Genomic DNA, 20,135 nt, shown 5'->3' with positions numbered 1-20,135 from the left:
CAAGTTGCAAAAGACAACAGTGAAGGGAACAAAAGGATATTCCAGTGCTGAAACAAGGTATTTGTTATTCTGTCAGCACTGCTCAGCCTCTTGTAGCAGTACAGTTATTTTCCAAAGTGCAGTATCATCCATCAGATAATGAATTTTAAACATGTGAATGCTTGTCTCTGTCAGGACCGAAACTTTTGCAGAAAAGATTCAATGAGAAATTTAAAATGTCAGAGTGACTCCAAAAGCACACCTATATGAAGGAGTTAGTGGGACTGTGGCCAAATGCAGAGGAAATCCAAGATAAAGTGTCTAGAGAAACCGAGGCTGGCTACAGAGTCATACTGGGAGCCTGCCTCTGCAAATAAACACTGCAGAGAGGTCACTAGTCTGGCAATAGTGAACCTCTGCTTGAATGCCATTACAAACTTCAGAAAATGTTTAGAATTTTTCTTCAGTCTAGTTTGAGTGCCCTAAAATATAACATTTACCTACTGCTTTACTGCCCCATAAACTTTAAAACTGCATGGGATCAACTCACTTTTTATTAAGCAAATATCAGTTACTTACAGATGTTGTTGGCCTCACAAGGAAATGGAAGGAACAACAACAAAAACAAAACTGCATATACCCCAAACACCCAAAGTATTTTAAATAAAATCTAAGTGAAGCTACACACACTCACTGCTAGGAGGTCTTGATTGGGGATTCAAGAAATACTTTAAAGCCACAATATTCTTAACCTAACATGCTCCGCCATTACAGTTAAATCATCTTTTTTTCTTGATTTGGGAGATAAAATGCTCCAGGAATTACTCTTTTCTCTGCTTCCCCCTCACTCCCTGAACAAAACTGAAATGGTATAAGCCCATGAGAAATAGTTTCATGGAGCTACCCATAAAAGTGTTGTGACAGCCAAACTTTGTCAAATAATGCACAGGCCATAAAATAACTGATTATTGTGAAAATATCCTCAGCAGAAAGATTCTTGGTATCTACAAAAATAGAAAAACATTTATTTCATATACTCTGAAGTTTTTTGCTCTAGTTTGTATCAAATTTGGTGCTACAGCAAATCATTACCCAGTAAGATAGACTCAGTGTTTAAACATCCTGTAGTTTAACAGTAAAGCTAACGTCAACTGTACTGGCAGATAAGAATTTATACCAATGATGTGTAGCATTTGCAGTGTTTTAAATGCATTTCATGAAGTGTTTCAAACTCTGTTTGATATAAATAGTAAAAGTTTTTTAATAAAGCAGAATAAAAGGTGTTAGTAATAGAAGATAAAGTAGCAGCTGTTCAGACATTGATACCTTTAAACTCTTGTAGTAAATGGTCCTGTTGATCTCCAGAGGAAAGAGGTTCTGCTCCTTCCCCGAGCGGGCCCAGTTTATGTAGCGCAGCCAGTTGCCCTTCTCTGGGTCAGTGGCATCCACACACATCCAGCCCAGGTTGGGGTAATACACCTGGAGAGAGACAGCACACACTGAAACACTGCTCATGTCACAGCAATAAAACAGCCCAGGTTGGGGTAATACACCTGCAGAGAGACAGCACACACTGAAACACTGCTCATGTCACAGCAATAAAACAGCCCAGGCTGGGGTAATACACCTGCAGAGAGACAGCACACACTGAAACGCTGCTCATGTCACAGCAATAAAACACTGGATTTCACAGCACTGAAACACTGCTCATGTCAGAGCAATAAACACTGCATTTCACAGCACTGAAACACTGCTCATGTCAGAGCAATAAACACTGCATTTCACAGCCCAGGCTGGGGTAATACACCTGGAGAGAGACAGCACACCCTGAAACACTGCTCATGTCACAGCAATAAACACTGCATTTCACAGCCCAGGTTGGGGTAATACACCTGCAGAGAGACAGCACACACTGAAACACTGCTCATGTCACAGCAATAAAACACTGCATTTCACAGCACTGAAACACTGCTCATGTCAGAGCAATAAAACAGCCCAGGCTGGGGTAATACACCTGGAGAGAGACAGCACACCCTGAAACACTGCTCATGTCAGAGCAATAAACACTGCATTTCACAGCCCAGGCTGGGGTAATACACCTGGAGAGAGACAGCACACACTGCTCATTTCACAGCACTGAAACACTGCATTTCACAGCACTGAAACACTGCATTTCACAGCACTGAAACACTGCATTTCACAGCCCAGGTTGGGGTAATACACCCGGAGAGAGACAGCACACACAGCTCAAATCACAGCAGTGAAACACTGCTCATATCACAGCAGTGAAACACTGCTCATATCACAGCAGTGAAACACTGCTCATATCACAGCAGTGAAACACTGCTCATATCACAGCAGTAAAACACTGCATTTCACAGCAGTAAAACACTGCATTTCACAGCAGTGGAACACTGCATTTCACAGCAGTGCAACACTGCATTTCACAGCAGTGCAACACTGCATTTCACAGCAGTAAAACACTGCATTTCACAGCAGTAAAACACTGCATTTCACAGCAGTAAAACACTGCATTTCACAGCAGTAAAACACTGCATTTCACAGCAGTAAAACACTGCATTTCACAGCACTGAAACACTGCATTTCACATCAGTGGAACACTGCATTTCACAGCAGTAAAACACTGCATTTCACAGCAGTAAAACACTGCATTTCACATCAGTGGAACACTGCATTTCACAGCAGTAAAACACTGCATTTCACAGCAGTAAAACACTGCATTCCACAGCACTGAAACACTGCATTTCACAGCACTGAAACACTGCATTTCACTGCAGTAAAACACTGCATTTCACTGCACTGAAACCCTGCATATCACAGCAGTAAAACACTGCATTTCACAGCAGTAAAACACTGCATTTCACAGCAGTGAAACACTGCATTTCACAGCAGTAAAACACTGCATTTCACAGCAGTGGAACACTGCATTTCACAGCAGTGAAACACTGCATTTCACTGCACTGAAACCCTGCATATCACAGCAGTAAAACACTGCATTTCACAGCAGTAAAACACTGCATTTCACAGCACTGAAACACTGCATTTCACAGCTACACACAAAGCACTCCGAGCACCACTCAAGGCCAGAGACAACACAAAGGGCACAGCAGAGCCAGGGCTGGACTGGGGCAAAGCGTTGCTGCTCTTCTGCAATCTTTTAGAGAAACTGGTACAATTGGAAAAAAACCCCACTCATGGCCTGCAATCCCATCTCTCAAAACTCTGGGCTCAAAAGCCAAAATCCTTTAAACATTTTGTACTTTCTTTTCAGTTTGGCAAGCCTGAATGATACTCCAGATTTTACATTTAGTAAATTGATTGATTTCAGATATGAAGGCCACAGAGCTTCATTTTTATCATCTGATGAGTTAGAAAAAGTAACTATATAAAAGCTAGAAGCATTTGCTTTATTTGGAAAGATATGGGAAAGCTTACTTTATATTTAATCTTTTTTTAGGGAACGTTTTAGCCTTTCAGATATCTTGTGATCACCTGAAAAAACTGACCACGTCAATAAAATTCTGCATGTTCCAAGATGCTGTGGAAATTCTTTGGTTTCTGTTCTTGGGGAAAAGGCTGACACCTGCTCTCCTACAAAAGTACTGCTTTACTTTTCCAGACAACTTGCAGTAAAGCAAGAAGGAGATTGACATCTTTATTATTTTCTGGTGGCAGATGACTCTGCTTCTCTTTCAAGATGTTACACATCTCCCACTCCTCTTATAATCCAAGTTAGATGCCCATAAGAAGAGCTATCAGTGGGTATTTTTCCTTTTCTGCTTTTCTAAAAGTCCAAAAATCTACAATGTTGTAGCTTTTTATTTTCTGATTCTTTACAAGTAATTCCAAGGCTTTTCAAACTGTTTTCCAATTTCAATCTTACATACATTTCTACAACAGCTTAGAAAAACCCCTACTCAATAAATCCAATTTATTTTGTGCTGATAATACTGTTGATTTAATGAAATAGAATTTTATCAATAAAAGTGAATTTTTAATAAATATACAACCATCTTAGTTTCTTTCCAAGTAAACAGAAAACATCTGCCTTACTTAAAACTATTCCAGCATGGATTTCATCAGCTGACTTTTGAAAGAATGTTCATCAGCACACCCAGCCCTTGCAATATGAAAGCATAAACAGTGTCCCAGGTGAGACTGCAAAAACATTTCTTTTGGTTAAAATGGAAGAGAAGAGCCAAAAAATGCTGTGGGAGAGCTAAACAGATATGACATATATGTCTAAATGTAATTACTGATTACTTTTATATACAGATATATAACACTACCATGTTTTTGTATTATTTTATTATGGGTTTTCCACATACTAAAATACTTTATTGCTTTTCTAATTTACAGAATATTGTTTAAAGGCCTTGTGCACTGTGAGAAAGAAAATAGCTCCAACTTCTCTCCATAACATTGTGACTTGAAGTGATTCTTGTACCCACAATAAAATCCCCTCAGCACAGCTGTGCCAGTCATTCCAGAACAGCACTTCCCTCCCTCCTCAGACACTTGTTCTCATCTTCCCAACTGTGGCTTTTCACCAGTAGAAAAGGAAAATATGTTCTCTCCTCAGACACCAGAGGCATCCACAGACACACACAGCTCATCTTTTTCACAATGAGCCTCTGGTATGACAGTTCAAAATCATTAAAATCGACTGGAGATGCCAATGTTAGAAGCCTTCTTTTTTATCCAGATGAATTTGACTAAAGAAGCAAATGGAACACTTGTGGAAAAGGTTGTTCCCCAAGCTGAGTGTCCATGTACTGAACTGCTCCTACACACCGCCCTCCTTCTACAAACCATATTTCCAACAGTTGGGATTCTGGACTGGTTTCAGATATCAGCACATGGGACCAACTGTTGCAATCTCATTTTAGTTGCTTTTTTCCCTAACTCTAAAATCACTATTAAAGCAACACACAATGACTCTGGAATCTAATAGGGGTTCCCATTATCACCTGCATTGCAAACCAGGAAACTTTGAAACATCTGGCTTGCAACCACCACTTCTCAACACAAACTGAAAAAATATCCACATGAACATTCGGCATCCAGGACTGAGAAAAACAACTGTGAAGTCAATAATTTACTTGACTGATTCAATCTCACCAAATGTTCCTGTAACAGATCAAAACTGGAGATACTTTATGGAGTTTGTGATAGCATGAGCTCAATCAACAAACATTACACTTGAAACCTGTATTGCTTTTCTAAAGGGTAATTTACATTTATGGGAATGTCCTAGATCAATTCCTCTGATAGAGGTTAACTCCAAGCTCTGTGCATGGTTTTAGGGTTTTAGGGAGTTCCATTTTTGCAAACAAGGGGACAGAAGGATGGATGACCATTATCAGTGTCTTTAGCCTAAAAATCCATGTTCCAGAACATTCTATGCCACAGTTCCTCCATCCCTCCCCTCTTGACTATTCACTAAAACCATGTCCTGTGTTTGTCTTCAGAAAGATTGAAGAAGTCTTTGGAAGTGGTTATGAACTGCCTCAGAGACACTGTAGACAGGATTCAGCTCCAGATTATGACATTTACATTTTGAAATCTGCATAATATCCAAGGTCTCCTGACTACCAGTGGAGCTTCCAGAGCTGTTCAGCTGCCCAGACAGCTGAACTTGCTCCAAGGCAAGCCCAGCACAAGAAATACTGCAACACTTGAGAACTCACAAAAACTCCAAAAGCTGGTTTCAAAGAGCTAAATGGAGGAGTGATGTGGCTTCCTAAAGAGATTCCCTATCCTCCTAATTTCCCTAATTTCATAAGCAGTTGACAGCACTCAGTTGCACTCAGGGTTCAATCAACAAAGCAAAGATCAGCAACAAACTCTTAAGGGCAGCTGTGATCCACACACATCATATAAAAAATACAGTAATATCAAACAACGCCAATGGTTTATAAAGCTCTGTAATTCAGAATAGTTGTTCCATCCAAGTGTCTATAAATAACTGTTAGTAATGGCAGTAATAGATGGCAGTTACCTTACATCAAGTTTATTTCTAAAATATCTGGAAAAAGCAAAGGCTAAATACAAAATATTGACCTGGTGACAGGCACATTTTTCCCTTTACAAGCTTTTTCTTACCTCCCACATGTACACATTGCTCTTAACTTGAGATCTTTTTTTCTTGTCACCAACAAATGGTCCAAACTTCTTGCCTTTCAAAATTGACTTTGTTGCCCAGACACCTGAGGAGACACGAACCAGGAGTTAAATCTAATCTAAGTTATTCCAAGCAAATCTTCCATTCAAAATTCACATTATTTAAGATTGTTACATGTGTCTGTCCTGGACAGGGAAGCTGTCCATTCTTCCCAAGAGGAAATATTTCAGACAAACACACCAGACATCATCTCTACCCAGCACAGGAGGGCACAAGGCTTTCACAGCAACCCAAATTTCTGCTGTAACAATCTCCATTCTCATTTCCCAGCTGCAGCACTCACCCAGCCGTGTCTTGTCCACAGCAGAGGGGAAGAGCCTCACGTCCTCGGGCAGGCCCCTGAGCACGTGCTCAGGGACATCGTCCAAGGTCTCCACAGCAACAGGGGCCTCACTTGTGTTCTACAAGCCAAAAATCACCATTAACAGGCAGAAACAACCACACGACAGGTGAGCAACCCACACGGACTCCAAAACCTTCTGACTTGTGATTAAAGGCAGTTAATTAATTAATTAAAGTAAAACTTCCAAACTCACCGCACTGAGGATAATTTTGCATATATTAGCAATCATTTATTTCCCTTTTTCAAAGAATGACTTCCAGGCATACACAACCTCACCAGTCCCCCAAAACCAACCTAAAATAATTTATCTTGCCTTATGTGACAAAGTGCCCCTTGTAAGAAAGACTAAAACGTAACTTTAGGAGAAAACCAAAGTTCCAAGAAGTGCATACAGTTCAAAAATCTGTAAAGTTACGTGCCCTGCTAACTGAAGTGAGTGTATTGCAGTAAATTAACCCCTCCAATGCAGACATGAGAACTTGCACTTCTTGGTGATTAAAGTATGGGCATGTCAAGTTTACTGCTGTGCAACAAAGGGATTAAGCCAAAAGCAGCTTTTAAAGAGAATAAAAGGGTTTTAATAGTAATTGTGTCAGTATCGTAAATGTTACTCACATTTCCTACATCAAGCAACAAATCAGAGCTTTAGCCAGCAGCTTGTAATTAATACACAAAGTTTTAACATATTTTTATATTAAAGTTTGATAGACAATATAAAGGTAAGAAATTATTTACTGTTCAGTAAGTGATTAGTTCCATTTTATGGAGCCTCCAAGGTTCAATATTATTCTATAATATTATCCATACTATTATTACTCACACTTGTCATAAAACAACCTGCTCACTATTACCCACTTATAATTAACAAAACAATATTTCTGATAGAAATGACCAGAATTTCAAAGTTGCAAGAATGCAAAATTTCCTATAAAGTCTGTCCATAGTCTGTAAGAACTCTGTTTAGTGAAAACTAAGCCTTTATTGAACAACATGCCTGAAAATAACTCCCTGCCTTCTGATACAGAACTCTAATCATTCTGGTCAGGAATGAACACTGGTGATAATGGCAGGAACAACTCTAATATTAAGGATGTTATACTTGACCTCTGAACCCATTTTTAGGAAGAGCTTAAACTGAGAATTTTTTCCAAATAAACTTTAATTTTTTGGAAATGATTCTGGCTTTTATCTATATCCATAGAGCAGAGATACAATAGTATTTTCACATACTGAATAATAAACTACTGAGTAATACTCAGAGTACTTTTCAATGAGTACTTTGAATTACACTGAAAGGTTTTACTGGAAATATATTTAAAATGCATCTCAATATTCTATCAAACTCTATTTTTTTTCTCTCTAAAGCAGAAGAGATAAAGCTTCTCAGCCCTTGCTCCTCAGCACCCAGTCTCTGTCAGGGTGCTGCTAAGGAAATCATTCACTACATTTGAAAACCCAATTTGCTGAGTGGAGTTAAAAGAACAAGTCCTCTGCCATTTTTAACTGCAACAACGAGGAAAATTATAAAACTGGAGTCTGAGAAGGTTATTCTAGTGCTGCCTTCATAAGCCTTAACAGCTGCACAGAGAGCTCCCAGAGAGCTATTTGCAGGGGAGAAAGACCCCAAATTGGAAACCATGGAAGGGAGAGAATGCCACAAATCCCTTCCCATGCAAGAGTGCAGACACCAGGGATAAATAACTGTTCATTAGTTAGAATAGCTGAAGTCTATTCAAAGCAGAGCAAAGCTTTATTTTGCTCTTCCAACAACCCAAAAGGAAAAATACTGCTGAAAGCAGCCTGATTTTCAGACATCTGTTTGCCTTGAACTGATAGGCAAGAAGCCACGTCTGAGCTGAAAAAGAAACATGCTCTTCTCAGCATATCAAAGAAACCTAAACATCTTCCCAGTACATTACCCCAGGATTGCACCAGGGGAGAACAAGCCTGGTTTTCCCTGTGGTTTCCAACCAGTTACATACAGAAATAGAAGAGGGTGGCTGACAGCTCTCAGAATGGTGCACTTCCAGTTTCAAGCTAAAAGCAGGATTTTTTTTGGCTGGGTTTCATTTGGGATTTAGTTTCTTTGGAGAGTGTTGGTTTTGGTTTGGGGTTTTGATGAGCAGTTAAAAAAAATCTCAAATCTCAACCCTGCAAATAAATTTTAACCTATCAAAACAGACTGAACTGATTCAGAAGTGTCCAGCACTATGATAAATTTTTAATTTTCCTGGTATATTCTTTAGTAGTCACACCTTCTAACTCTGAATATCCCCAAACTGTTCTACCATTTAAGAAGTGTATTTGTATGGAGTAGTACACAATCAGAATTTTATTATGCATCTACCCACATAAACCAGAGATTAGCAGGACATTCAGAGAACACAACACTCAGGGTCATCCAACACTTGTCATATTAATGGATTTTACATGTACTAGAAAATTTGGTATGGCCTTTACACAACAACACATTTCACACCTCAAATGAATGGTAGTAAGCAATCAAATTCAAAACAAAATAAAATAAACAATTTAGTTCAGTCAAATCAGTGCAATCTCTTTTTATTTGCAATTTAGATGTAGGTACTTGAAACTTTTTCCAGATCACAGCTTGTCCCCAAGCAATGTCTGTTTACCAAAAAGAAATACTGTATTTCAATCACTTTTCTAGCAAGACTTAACAATCACATTTAAATTTATTTTTCTGTTTACAAAATTCATCTCTTGATAAGAGTAGTGCACTTGTGTATGTCCTACAGCCAACTTCAGCATTTATCTCAAGCCTAACACAGTATTTTTCACTCATTCCAAGGCTGCAGTTTTGAATACAAAAACACCTAAAGCTTATTTCACTTTTAAGCTTCTTACTCTGAAGTTCATCAGAAAATTACATTCTAGCATTTCAATCAGGCAGTATGAGGTGACTTTAGAACAATGCCTAAGGATCATTTGAGGGCTGAAGTGGTGCCCTAACTGAAACAATCTTTTTCCTGTTTGCATCAAATCCAGAATCCAGACACTCTGGCAGTACCTTTTAACACATTAAGCAACTTTTCACACCACTTTCAATATAATGGTACTCGTGAGCCAACCACAGATTAGTCTACAATGTTACAAACAGTATTTAAGCAGAGTAGAAAAGGCAGCTGCAAGGAGATATTTACAGGTGATAAAACATAAGAGTGAAAAGGAAAGAAACCATCCTGAACAGTGCAATGAATGACAGTTAGTGTCGTGTTAGGGTGGAAACAGGATTAGGATAAATGAGAAGATAAAGGAAAGGATGCTACTGAAGAGGGAGAAGAAGGCAGGGAAGTTTTTAAAAGTTATTTGAGGAAGGGTGGTTGTGCCAGCTAGCACAGCAAAGCAGACAGGGCTCTCCTTGTCCACACACCTCACCTTAGCTACCCCTCTTTGCACACAATTTGTGTGCTGGAAAATGAAAGATGTATTGTAAGTATTTGAAATAATCATTGAAAAATTCAGAAGTAATGGGGGGAGGAAGTTTCAGTACAAGTGCAGGTGTCCTCTGTTCCTGTATTCCTCAGCATTTTTTAAGTAACTGCCCATGCTTTTTTCCCAGGAGTACCCAAATTCCTCCTACTCTGTCCTGCTGCAGTCTGAGATAATGCTACCAATCAAAGCCCATGTTCGCTTGGCGTTTTTAAAATAAATTATTCAGCTACTCTGATGAATTAATTTACATATTACAGGAGGATTTCCTTTGAAAAGAGGACACATACTGCCTATCCTGAGACAGCAATCTTCAAAAAAACCCAAAAACATGAACACCAACAACAAATGGGGTTTTTTTAATCTTCTTCTCCTTAGAACAAGAAGGCCATATCAAAGAATTTAAGAAAAGGTTTTCCTTCACTACTTCAAGATTTCTGTGGGATAAACCACAAAACTATCAGTCTGTTCATATAAACCAAATCAACACCAGCCCAGTTAGTATCATGGTCACCAAAATCACACCAAAAGCAGAGACAAGCAGAATGAAAGAAATATGAGAAACAAACCACTTGAAAGATGTTTGGCATCAGGCAAAAACATTTCTTATACAGACCTGGCACTACAACTTGTCAACAGTGAATGAAATGACAAGGGCACTGCAAGAAAAAACACCACAGGGTTGATGCTAAATACACACTGAATAGAAATGGTCAGTGAACAATTAAAACCGTGTGGGCTCCATGTGCTACGGGAACCAAAGGTGAAAGCCAGAAACACCAAGGAGGACCCTGAGGTGCTGTAAGAACTCCCTGAGGAAGGGTCACTGCACCCTTTAATTAGGTGAAACAGTTCACAGCAAGGCATAAATAACACCAGCAGTCCCCATAAGAAAGATGAGGACTTCTGAGACAGCACAGAAATCTGATTTAATTCTAGAAACAAATTGGAGTGAAGGAACACAACAACAGACAGGACACGATGGGACATGGACACACATATGGGAAGGAAGTGGTCAATAGTACCAATTACACATTAGGATCTACAGTTTTCAGAGTTTTAGCAGAATCCAGAGCTCACTGGAATGACTAATAAGGCAGGAATAATCCTCAAGCAGACAGAGCAACAGGCTGCTGGCTTCATGACACTGAGTGCATCAAAACAAATCCTACAGCTGAAAAAATTTCAATTCTCAATTGAAATTTTGAAGCAGCAGTTAACCCTGCTCCCCAAAACAAACTATTAATGCTTAAAAGTGTGCTAATGCAAATGCAACTTCTATTTTATATATACAATTCATATTTGTCTATAGATATAATACAAGTATGTTTTTTCACAATACATATTTCAACGCTCTGATAGAGATTTTATTTTGGTTTGTACCTTTTTAATATGTACAAATATATTGAAGACTTTTTCCTTTAAATCAGAGAAAAAAAGCAACAGGAAGCATCCCACCAATCCATTCCATGCTGTAATTATTTGTGCATATACCTCTATGAGTTCACAGAAAACACACTGCAGCAAATGCTAACTGTACTCAGGCCTGCTGCTGATCAAACAAGAATAAAAGCACATATTAGCTACAGGCTTTGAAGCACACAAAGCATTTTACACAACTGTGTACTGTGGTTGTTTCTGACTCAAAAAGCTTCTGCTCATGGCTGACTCTTTGAGCAAAGTAAAAATGGCTTTCCTGCAGTGACATCCCATGGTGACACTGCCATGCCAAAGGGGCTTGGTGAGATCAGCCAGAGAGAGAGGAGGACTTGTGAGAAAAATCTGAGGCAACATCTACTTTATCTCTGAGTAACACAATGGTGTGTGACAGACAAACTGATGGACAATTCCTACGAGGATAAACAAATGCAGAAAAAAACGCTGCAGAGTTTAATTAATTAAAGTAGCCTCCAGTCAGGACACTCGTGACTCCACACGCAAAGTGCTGCTCCAAAAGGAAATGTGCTTTCCCAGCCTTTCCACTTGCTTCCAGGAGAAACACTTCAGATTCCACAAAAGTGTGACATTTCTCAATCAATCAATTAGTGGCAGATTGCTTACTGCACATTTGAAAAGGGAATGTGATTATAAAGGGATTTTTAAAAATGGAAGCCTTCAATTTTCAAACCACTTTTATAAGGAACTGAATTATTACGTACAGCTTCAGAAGGAAATAGAATTTTCTGGAGAGGTGTTCTTAGAAGAGGTGCCAGGAGCAATAACTTACACACTGCTGAAGGGAATTCACAAAAACCTTGAATCCATGAAATAGCAGACATCTCACAAGCATATGTGCTGTAGAATGGATGATTATGAAATTTAATAAGACCGAAGATTTTAAGAACATTTTTTAGTGGATGATTTACTTTTCTTATTAATAATTAACTGTTCTAAGTATTTTGATGAAGTCTTACGTTTCTACTTACCTGATTCATTTTGAATTCCTGTTGTGTTCTGAAAGATACACACAACAAAGAAACTCCTTTGATTACATGAAACCTAAAAAGAAAAACACACAATTGTAATATGTACAAATTTACACTGAACTGAAAATACACACAAAGCTGTAGTTTCTCTTCCTAAATCATCTGCAGAAAATGAGCATTTTCCTTTAGAAAAAATCTGCTCCAAGCTACAGATTTGTTAGTACAGCTCAAATGTGTCTGAATAATCTCAGGATGGATATCTAGCATTAATCTTTTTCCTGCTTTAAATGATGATGTAAGAGATGTGCTCAGGTAAGATTGTTCCCTTTGTTTTTTAAAGTAAGCTAGTTTGCTCAAGATTGAGTACTTTTAAGAACTTTAGAAGTCAGATCTCTTTAGAATTTTATATCAAAGCATTATGGAAGGCCTTATGTAGTTTTCAAATTTAAAAAATGCATGTATTGAGTCTCATCTATACTAGAAACAGGAAAATATTCCTTAAATTGAGCTGCATTGAGGTATTTTATTACACTAATGCATTTTACATTCCCTTTTAATAAAAGCCCCAATTTCAAAAGGTACCTGCAAAAATTCCTAGTTCAAGTAGGCATCAAATTTGGAAACTCATGACTTGATGGAAAACCAGTCAGAATGATGCCACATCTAAGGGTTGAGATCAACTCACTTCCTTTCTTTCCTGATGTATACAAAACAGCTTTTTTGAAAATCAGGCCAAAACTACTTTTAGTCCCATTGTCATACAGAATTTTCAATAAATGAATGTCCTCTATTTTTAAAAGTTACCTGGTCCCTCTTCACTTTAAGCACTTTATCCAAGTACTGCTATTTCTTCCCTGTCTTTAGTTTTCCTACTATAACAATGATCAACTGATTTTTTTTTACTAAGTACTCTGCATAAGTACTAATATTTAATTTAAAATAAGTTCAAGCAAAATCTGCACCAAATCATTTTCACATAATCCCTCACATCTTTGTACTGAAAGAATTTTTAATGCTGTGCAGAAGTGACAACACTGCCAAGCATCATTCAACTGTTACACTGTTTAAGAAATCCATAAGAAAAGGAAAATGTTCTTGGAAATGGTATTTCTGTTGTATACAGCTCTTCCAGGATTAACTCCTTTTGTCCTGGAGTTTCCACACTGTGTGAACATTTAAATAAAGAATGAAACATCTGTATTTCAGTTCCAGTTTTGCAACTGATTCAGAGGGATTTAAAGTTTGCCAGCCAAGACCAGTTATGGGATAAGGAGCTCCATGTAAACAGCTTGTACACATCCAGAGAAAAGCATTCCTTTTGGAATGCATTATTCCTAACTTATTTCAGTATTGGAGTCAGTATAAACTTCTGTACTTAAGCTGAGGCCTGAAAATCAGGGGAAAACCCCAGCAATGTTATTTATTGTTCACTAGGACAAAACCTATGCAACATCGTTTTATAAATGAAATTATTTGCATAGCAGGAGAGGCATCAAATAATTTCCTAGTGTGAAACCAAACTTATTTTGAGTACCTAATGTCTCATTTTTCTATACTGTTAGAATATTTTTATATAATTACTCACATAAAGTCAAGAAAAGCCAGAACCTCCTATGGCCACAGGAGCAGAGCCTGAGGAGCAGCAGGCTGGGCTGGCACAAGTTGATGTTTATGTTGTTATGTTATGTTATGCCTCTTTCCACCTTTTCTCCTCCCTCTCACTGAAGATAATCATTCCCTCCACGCCACAGGCTCAGCTCTTCACATCATTTTTGATCAGCAATGTGGAAGGAGTCTGGAACCCGACTGCAGGAGCTGCCCGAGTTGCAGTGGTGAATTCCAGTCCTGTGACACCTCCAGCACTGCACAGTGCCCAAGCCATACACAGACAGCGAGGATTGAAAGATTTCTCTCTTACAGAATCAAACACTGAACACCATCTCTAACCACCACTAAATGTGTACAATCTGAGACAAGTAAATAGCAATAAAGTGATAGGCTGCAGAGTTAAAGTCCTGTCAAGCTGAAAATTTCCTCTAAGCTGAATTTTCTTAGCCCAGTTATTAAATAAACTACTAAAAAATTTGAAAAGCAGACAAAATCGTCTTACTTTGTTTCATTTAAGCAGTAAAAATACACTTTTCTTCTTTTTCATACACTAATAAAAAAACCCTTTGCTTAGAATTACTAGTTAACAAAGAATTTTCAAAACTAAAATAATGGTATTTTTACAAAATTTGTAAGTATTTTATTTAACTTTTATACAACTGGTTGTATCCAAATAGTATTCCTTAGGAGATGACAACACATTTTAGTAAACTGATGTAATTAAACATCCACACAACAATTAGGCAGATTCCTAACAGACTGTACTACTCCATATTCTTTCAACTACCAATTATCAGTGGAACCACTTGAGCATAAAACAGAATTAGAATTGCTCACAAAACTCAATTTGTAGTAAACCAAAAGGTTTAACAAGTATTTTGAAAGCCATTAATTTAAAATACACACTTCATATTAAAATTTCATATCTGCAGTTCTGCATTTTTCCCCTCTTCCACATTACTTATTTTGTTAACAGTGAATTCAACTATGTGGAAAGCAAGACTAACTGCACTGGAAAATAAATAAAATTAGTACTGTATGGAGTCTTGTGTGCAGCCACTAGTTTCCTTTCCCCCTAAAATGAAACATTGTAAGAACAGCAGTATCTGTAACAGTGAACTTGGGGTTTAGCTTTTGGTACACAAAGTTCAACAAACTGCAGACAATGTGAAACAAATTCTACACGTGCTGCCCAAACCTCAGCTCCCAGCAGGGTCAGTGAGTACCAGCAAGGTTTTTACTCTCATCACTGCCAGCAGGGACAGGCTCTGGCTCTCTACACAAATAAATTCCCTGTTACACCCAGAGCTGCGGAGGATTTCCCAGAGAAGCCCCGGGAAAGCCCCGCTGCTCTGATGGGTCACCAGGGGAATCTCTCATCTACCAAAGGCACAATAATGGCCCTCTAAATCAGTTTTAAAGGTACCAATATAGACAACTGCAGTAGTACTTTGAAAAAGTCACTCAGCAGCTCCACCAAATACAGGTAACAAGAATTTTTATCCAACCTTTCCTCTGAACTCAACGGCAACATAACCTAATCTATTAAAGACTTGAATATTGTTAATAACATTTACCACAGTGAACTTCAGCCATTCACTGACAGCCCTAAGAACAATAGAGGTTCTATCCCAAAAGTGAACCACACACCCCAGCAACCTGAATTTTCAAAATTATTTTCAGAAAACATTGCCAGGTCATTTTGATTTTAAACTACTACTTACTGCTCTATCCCATGAGTAGAAAAATACTACACACTTACTCACGACATTAAAGCATCTGGTAAACAAAGAAGAGAAAGAAGATCTACCACTTCATCTTAGCTTACAGTTTCAGAAAAATTTCCTTTTCTGAAAGGCTCACTTTTAGGCAACAAATTATATTTATTCACATAAGAATATACAAGGCATTTGTATTTAAGGAAACACTGTGGTCTCTAAAGCAAAATGCTTAAAGCAAAAAGTATTTTGACATTATTACTGAATCTATGCTTCAGAATTTTAAATATTGCCTTAGAAAACCTGTAACTTGTTAGGAATAAAATCTGCAAAACAAAAGCAAGTAATTTTATTCAAACCCAGCATTGCAGATCCTCCCTTTCCAACTCAATCAGACTGAAACACACCAGTAAGCATTTCTAGGTTTTACTAAGTAGCCTATCTTCTGCTTTTATAAGCCATATTTATAATTTCTGTATGTGGGTTGGTTTTTTTCAATCCCAGAATCAAAAAGCATTTTGAAAGAGAATGCTGCTTCCAATTCAGAGGAAGGAAAAACCAGGCATGAGAGTATCAATCCTATTTTGGAAGCTGAAAATGGGACATGCATTACATCACTGCTCCAGTAAAAACACGTTCATTAGAGAAGCAGGAACAACTTGGAAGTCTCCACGGCCTGTTTTCCTAATGCCCGGGGTTCAGCCTGGGATCCTGCACAGATCTTGGCTTTGTTTTAATTTCTAGCTGCAGCACATGGCCATTTTTTAAACATCAGCACATCTACATGTGTTCAATTCAATACTGAAATACTCTCATCCACAATTTTTCCATGCATTAAGTGAAATAAAGCTTGCCAATTTAAAAACATGAAGTTCATGTTAAGTCTAAAAGTTTAAAATATGCATGTGATAGGGCATCCTGCTTCTACTGACAGAAACTTAAATGCAAAGACATTTTCAGTTACTCAAGGCTGTCTGGATAAGAACAGAGAAAAAAATGGGCAATGATTTTCTAAACATTTAACTATTAAACAGTTTCTAAACATAATAACTATTACCTATTGTCCAGTAAGAAAAAAGGCTTTGCTTACTGCCACGTAACCAAATAAACTGTTACACCTCAGGAAGGTTTATTCAGTTAACCAAGATAAAAAGCCAAGAAATCACCAACACAACACAAACCCTAAGTTTATTAATTAAACAGCAACTAGTCAAGAGAAGTAAATGGAAAATAACAAGTCTCTAACAAGTGCAAATACGCAGAAATGCCATTCCAGTATTCAGATATGAGTGCACTTTGACTTGCAAATGCAGTAAAACCCCACAAAAATTTTGTCTGGGAAGTACACTGCTGATTTACTACTACGTGAAAAAGCCAATTTCAGTCATTTCTTTTTACAACACAGGACTCATCCTCCCACTTCTGACTACAGCATGTTTTATACAGAGGCAGAGAAGAAATATTTTTCAGCTTATTCTCAGTGGAGAAAAAACACATTGGTAAGAGAAATTATTTCATTTGGGGGGTTAAGTATCAGGATCATATCTGCCCTTTCCATGCAAACACGTTCAACAGCAAAGATATTACAGTACTTTAAACAGGTTTGCCATTATTGGTCATCTCTAAACCTCTCTGAATTTCTGTTTCCAACAGAGAGATGCCCAGTATCTCCCAGCATCTCCCTTTTATACACTTTATATTACTTGTTTATCCCTAAGGATCAAGGCTTTTATGTGCAACAGTGAAATGGAGATATCACTGCACTGCAGGATTGACTTCCAGAGCCATTTCAGTTCTTACAGAGAAAGACTTTCTGCTTTACTCCTCTTCCCCTCTCAAGCAAATGTGCAACAATAAAAAATGGATGTGTTATACAAATGCATGGAAGTGCTTGAACACTGTTCCCCACCTTCCCTGCTGCGCTGGCAGAAAGCTACTCTTAGGATTCCCATAAATCAGGCACCAACTCAGGAATCTCCAAACACCACACTCACCATGGCATTCTAGCAAAGATACTGCATCCAAAGTGATGATTTGCCCTTTAATTACCATAACTAGGGTTTCACTGTATGTGCCACCTATTTTTATGGTCTCTGCTATGGACTGTGGAGGCACTGCTGTCCCAGCAAATCCTGGTAGCCATATCTTTGAAAACCAACAGGCACCTCCACATGGATATCACTGCTGTTTCTGCAAGTCCAAAAGGTCTTTTTTTTTCTTAAAAGTCACTCACTCATCTATCAGTGATGCAGATCTCCATCTGAAAAGTGCCAATGCTCTCACTGATCCACCACTATGCTTTTCTGCAGCTGGAAGAGCTGGAAATCTCCACAGCAAGGAAAGCAGCCCTGAATTCTTAACATGCCCATCATTTTTACCGAAATGTTGTAACCGTCAGAAGACAACAATGTACAATCATGGAATGGTTTGGGCTCCAAGAGACCTTAAAGCTCATCCAGTCCCACCCCTGCCATGGCAGGGACACCTTCCACTGTCCCAGGGTGCTCCAAGCCCTGTCCAACCCCGCCTGGGACACTTCCAGGGATGCAGGGGCAGCCACAGCTGCTCTGGGCACCCTGTGCCAGGGCTGCCCACCTTCATGGGGAACAATTTCCTCCATATATCCAACCTAAACTTCCCCCCTTTCCATTTGAAACCACTGCTTCTTGTCCTATCACTAGAGTTCCTGGGGAGGAACAAAATTACATGCCATGCTGCTGTACATCTCCAATTACCCTAATCTGTTTAGTATATTTGAATAAGCTGGAAAAGACTTTGCATCCGAGTAACATGCCCAAAGTCCAGAGCACAGACTGGGAACAGCAGACTGAGGCAGCATGAGAAGCACAAGCAGCCCTGCTGTTCTCCAGAGCTGTCCACTGCTGCTCACTCAAATGTGAAATGAGAAAAATAGTTCTCTTGCCACTGAATGATCATTTAGCAGGTGCAGCCACACCACCTTCTCTTCCTTCCTCAGCAGTTGAAAATAACTTAAAGTTTTCTTTACTGCTTCAGGATGGAAATTCTGCAGCTTCTTATGAATTTGAAACCACTGAAGACTTCAGCTACCTGTCCATGAGATGGTTATCAGCAATGCTCCCCAGGCTGCTCTGGCTTCAAATAAAAAACGAACTTAAGATACATCTCTTGAGCCATTCTAAATGCCTCACATGAATATTTTTCATCTCACCCCAAACATTTCCCCCCCCCCCACAGTACCACTGTACCGTCATGAATTATTCTCCAACTTAGAAGAATAATTCACAGATGGAGACAGTAAATGAGCCAATTCTGGAGTTAATTTCTTCAAGCCCCGCTCCCTCAGCTTGGCAGAACGTGACCTGCAGGAGCCTTGGGGCCTGCGAGGCGCCAGAACTTCTGGAGACACTTTGAAAGCGCAGAGTTCCCTCAGCATCGGGCTGGCAGCGGCAGGAGCCAGCCGACGCTTCCGAGCCAGCATTTTCAAGATAAAAAACCTGAAAAAGCCGCCCAGGGGATGGAGCATCTTCCTCCAACCGGCCTCCCTCGCCATCCTCCGCCCTCGCTTCCCCTCCCCGAGGCGCTCCCACGTCCCGGCGGGCACAGGTCCCGCACCTGCCGCCGCTGCCCTCACGCCCCCGGCCGCCGCCTCCCCGCGGAGCCCGGGGCGGCTCCGCACGCACAGCGGCCTCCGCGGGCCCCCTCCCTGCGCCGCCGGCCCTGCCCTGCGCCCGCCCGGCCCGTCCCGGCTGCGCCCGGCGGGTCCCGCCGCCCGCCGCTCACCCGGGCCCCGCTGGCGGCGGAGCGGCCTCAGCGCCGGCACCGTCCGGGCGCCATCTTGTCTCCAGCCTCGGAAGTGACGTTGGGGGGAGGCCGCGGGCAGGGCCCGCCGCGGGACCCCCGGAGCCCCTTCCTGCCCCTCAGCGGCTCCATCGTCCTCAGACCCCCTCATCGCCCTCAGCCCCAATAGCCTCTTCCTGCGCCTCGGCGCCTTCGTGCCCCTCAGCGGCTCCATCGTCCTCATGGGGCTTCATCGCCCTCAGCCCAAACAGCCCCTTCCTGCGCCTCAGCGGCTCCGTCGTCCTCAGACCCCCTCATCGCCCTCAGCGCCAACAGCCCCTTCCTGCGCCTCAGCGCCTTCGTGTCCCTCAGCGGCTCCATCGTCCTCATCAGCTTCATCGTCCTCAACCCCCTCATCGCCATCATCCCCAACAGCCCCTTCCTGCGCCTCGGCGGCTCCATCGTCCTCAGCCCCCTCATCACTCTCAGCCCCAATAGCCTCTTCCTGCGCCTCGGCGCCTTCGTGCCCCTCATCAGCTTCATCGTCCTCATGCCCCTTATCCCCAACAGCCCCTTCCTGCCCCTCAACGCCTTCGTGCCCTTCAGCGCCTTCATGCCCCTCATCGCCCTCAGCCCCAACAGCC

General features: G+C 40.3%; 1 protein-coding gene across 1 annotated transcript in view; it reads right to left on the bottom strand.

Moving 5' to 3' along the window:
* PRDM2 (PR/SET domain 2) overlaps positions 1-19,579 on the bottom strand; it is a 52,070-nt gene extending 32,491 nt beyond the window's left edge. The window contains exons 1-5 of the mRNA XM_063417013.1: positions 19,495-19,579; positions 12,407-12,479; positions 6,468-6,585; positions 6,106-6,209; positions 1,306-1,458 (exon numbers count right to left, since the gene is read on the bottom strand). Of these exons, the coding sequence (XP_063273083.1) occupies positions 1,306-1,458; positions 6,106-6,209; positions 6,468-6,585; positions 12,407-12,415 (384 nt within the window). The 5' untranslated portion in view covers positions 12,416-12,479; positions 19,495-19,579. The remainder of the gene's footprint in view (positions 1-1,305; positions 1,459-6,105; positions 6,210-6,467; positions 6,586-12,406; positions 12,480-19,494) is intronic.
* Positions 19,580-20,135: the final 556 nt, after the last annotated feature.

The sequence above is a fragment of the Prinia subflava genome, chromosome 21 (genome assembly GCF_021018805.1).
Source record: "Prinia subflava isolate CZ2003 ecotype Zambia chromosome 21, Cam_Psub_1.2, whole genome shotgun sequence".
Lineage (NCBI taxonomy): Eukaryota > Metazoa > Chordata > Aves > Passeriformes > Cisticolidae > Prinia > Prinia subflava.
This window is presented reverse-complemented; position numbering and strand designations above follow the sequence as displayed.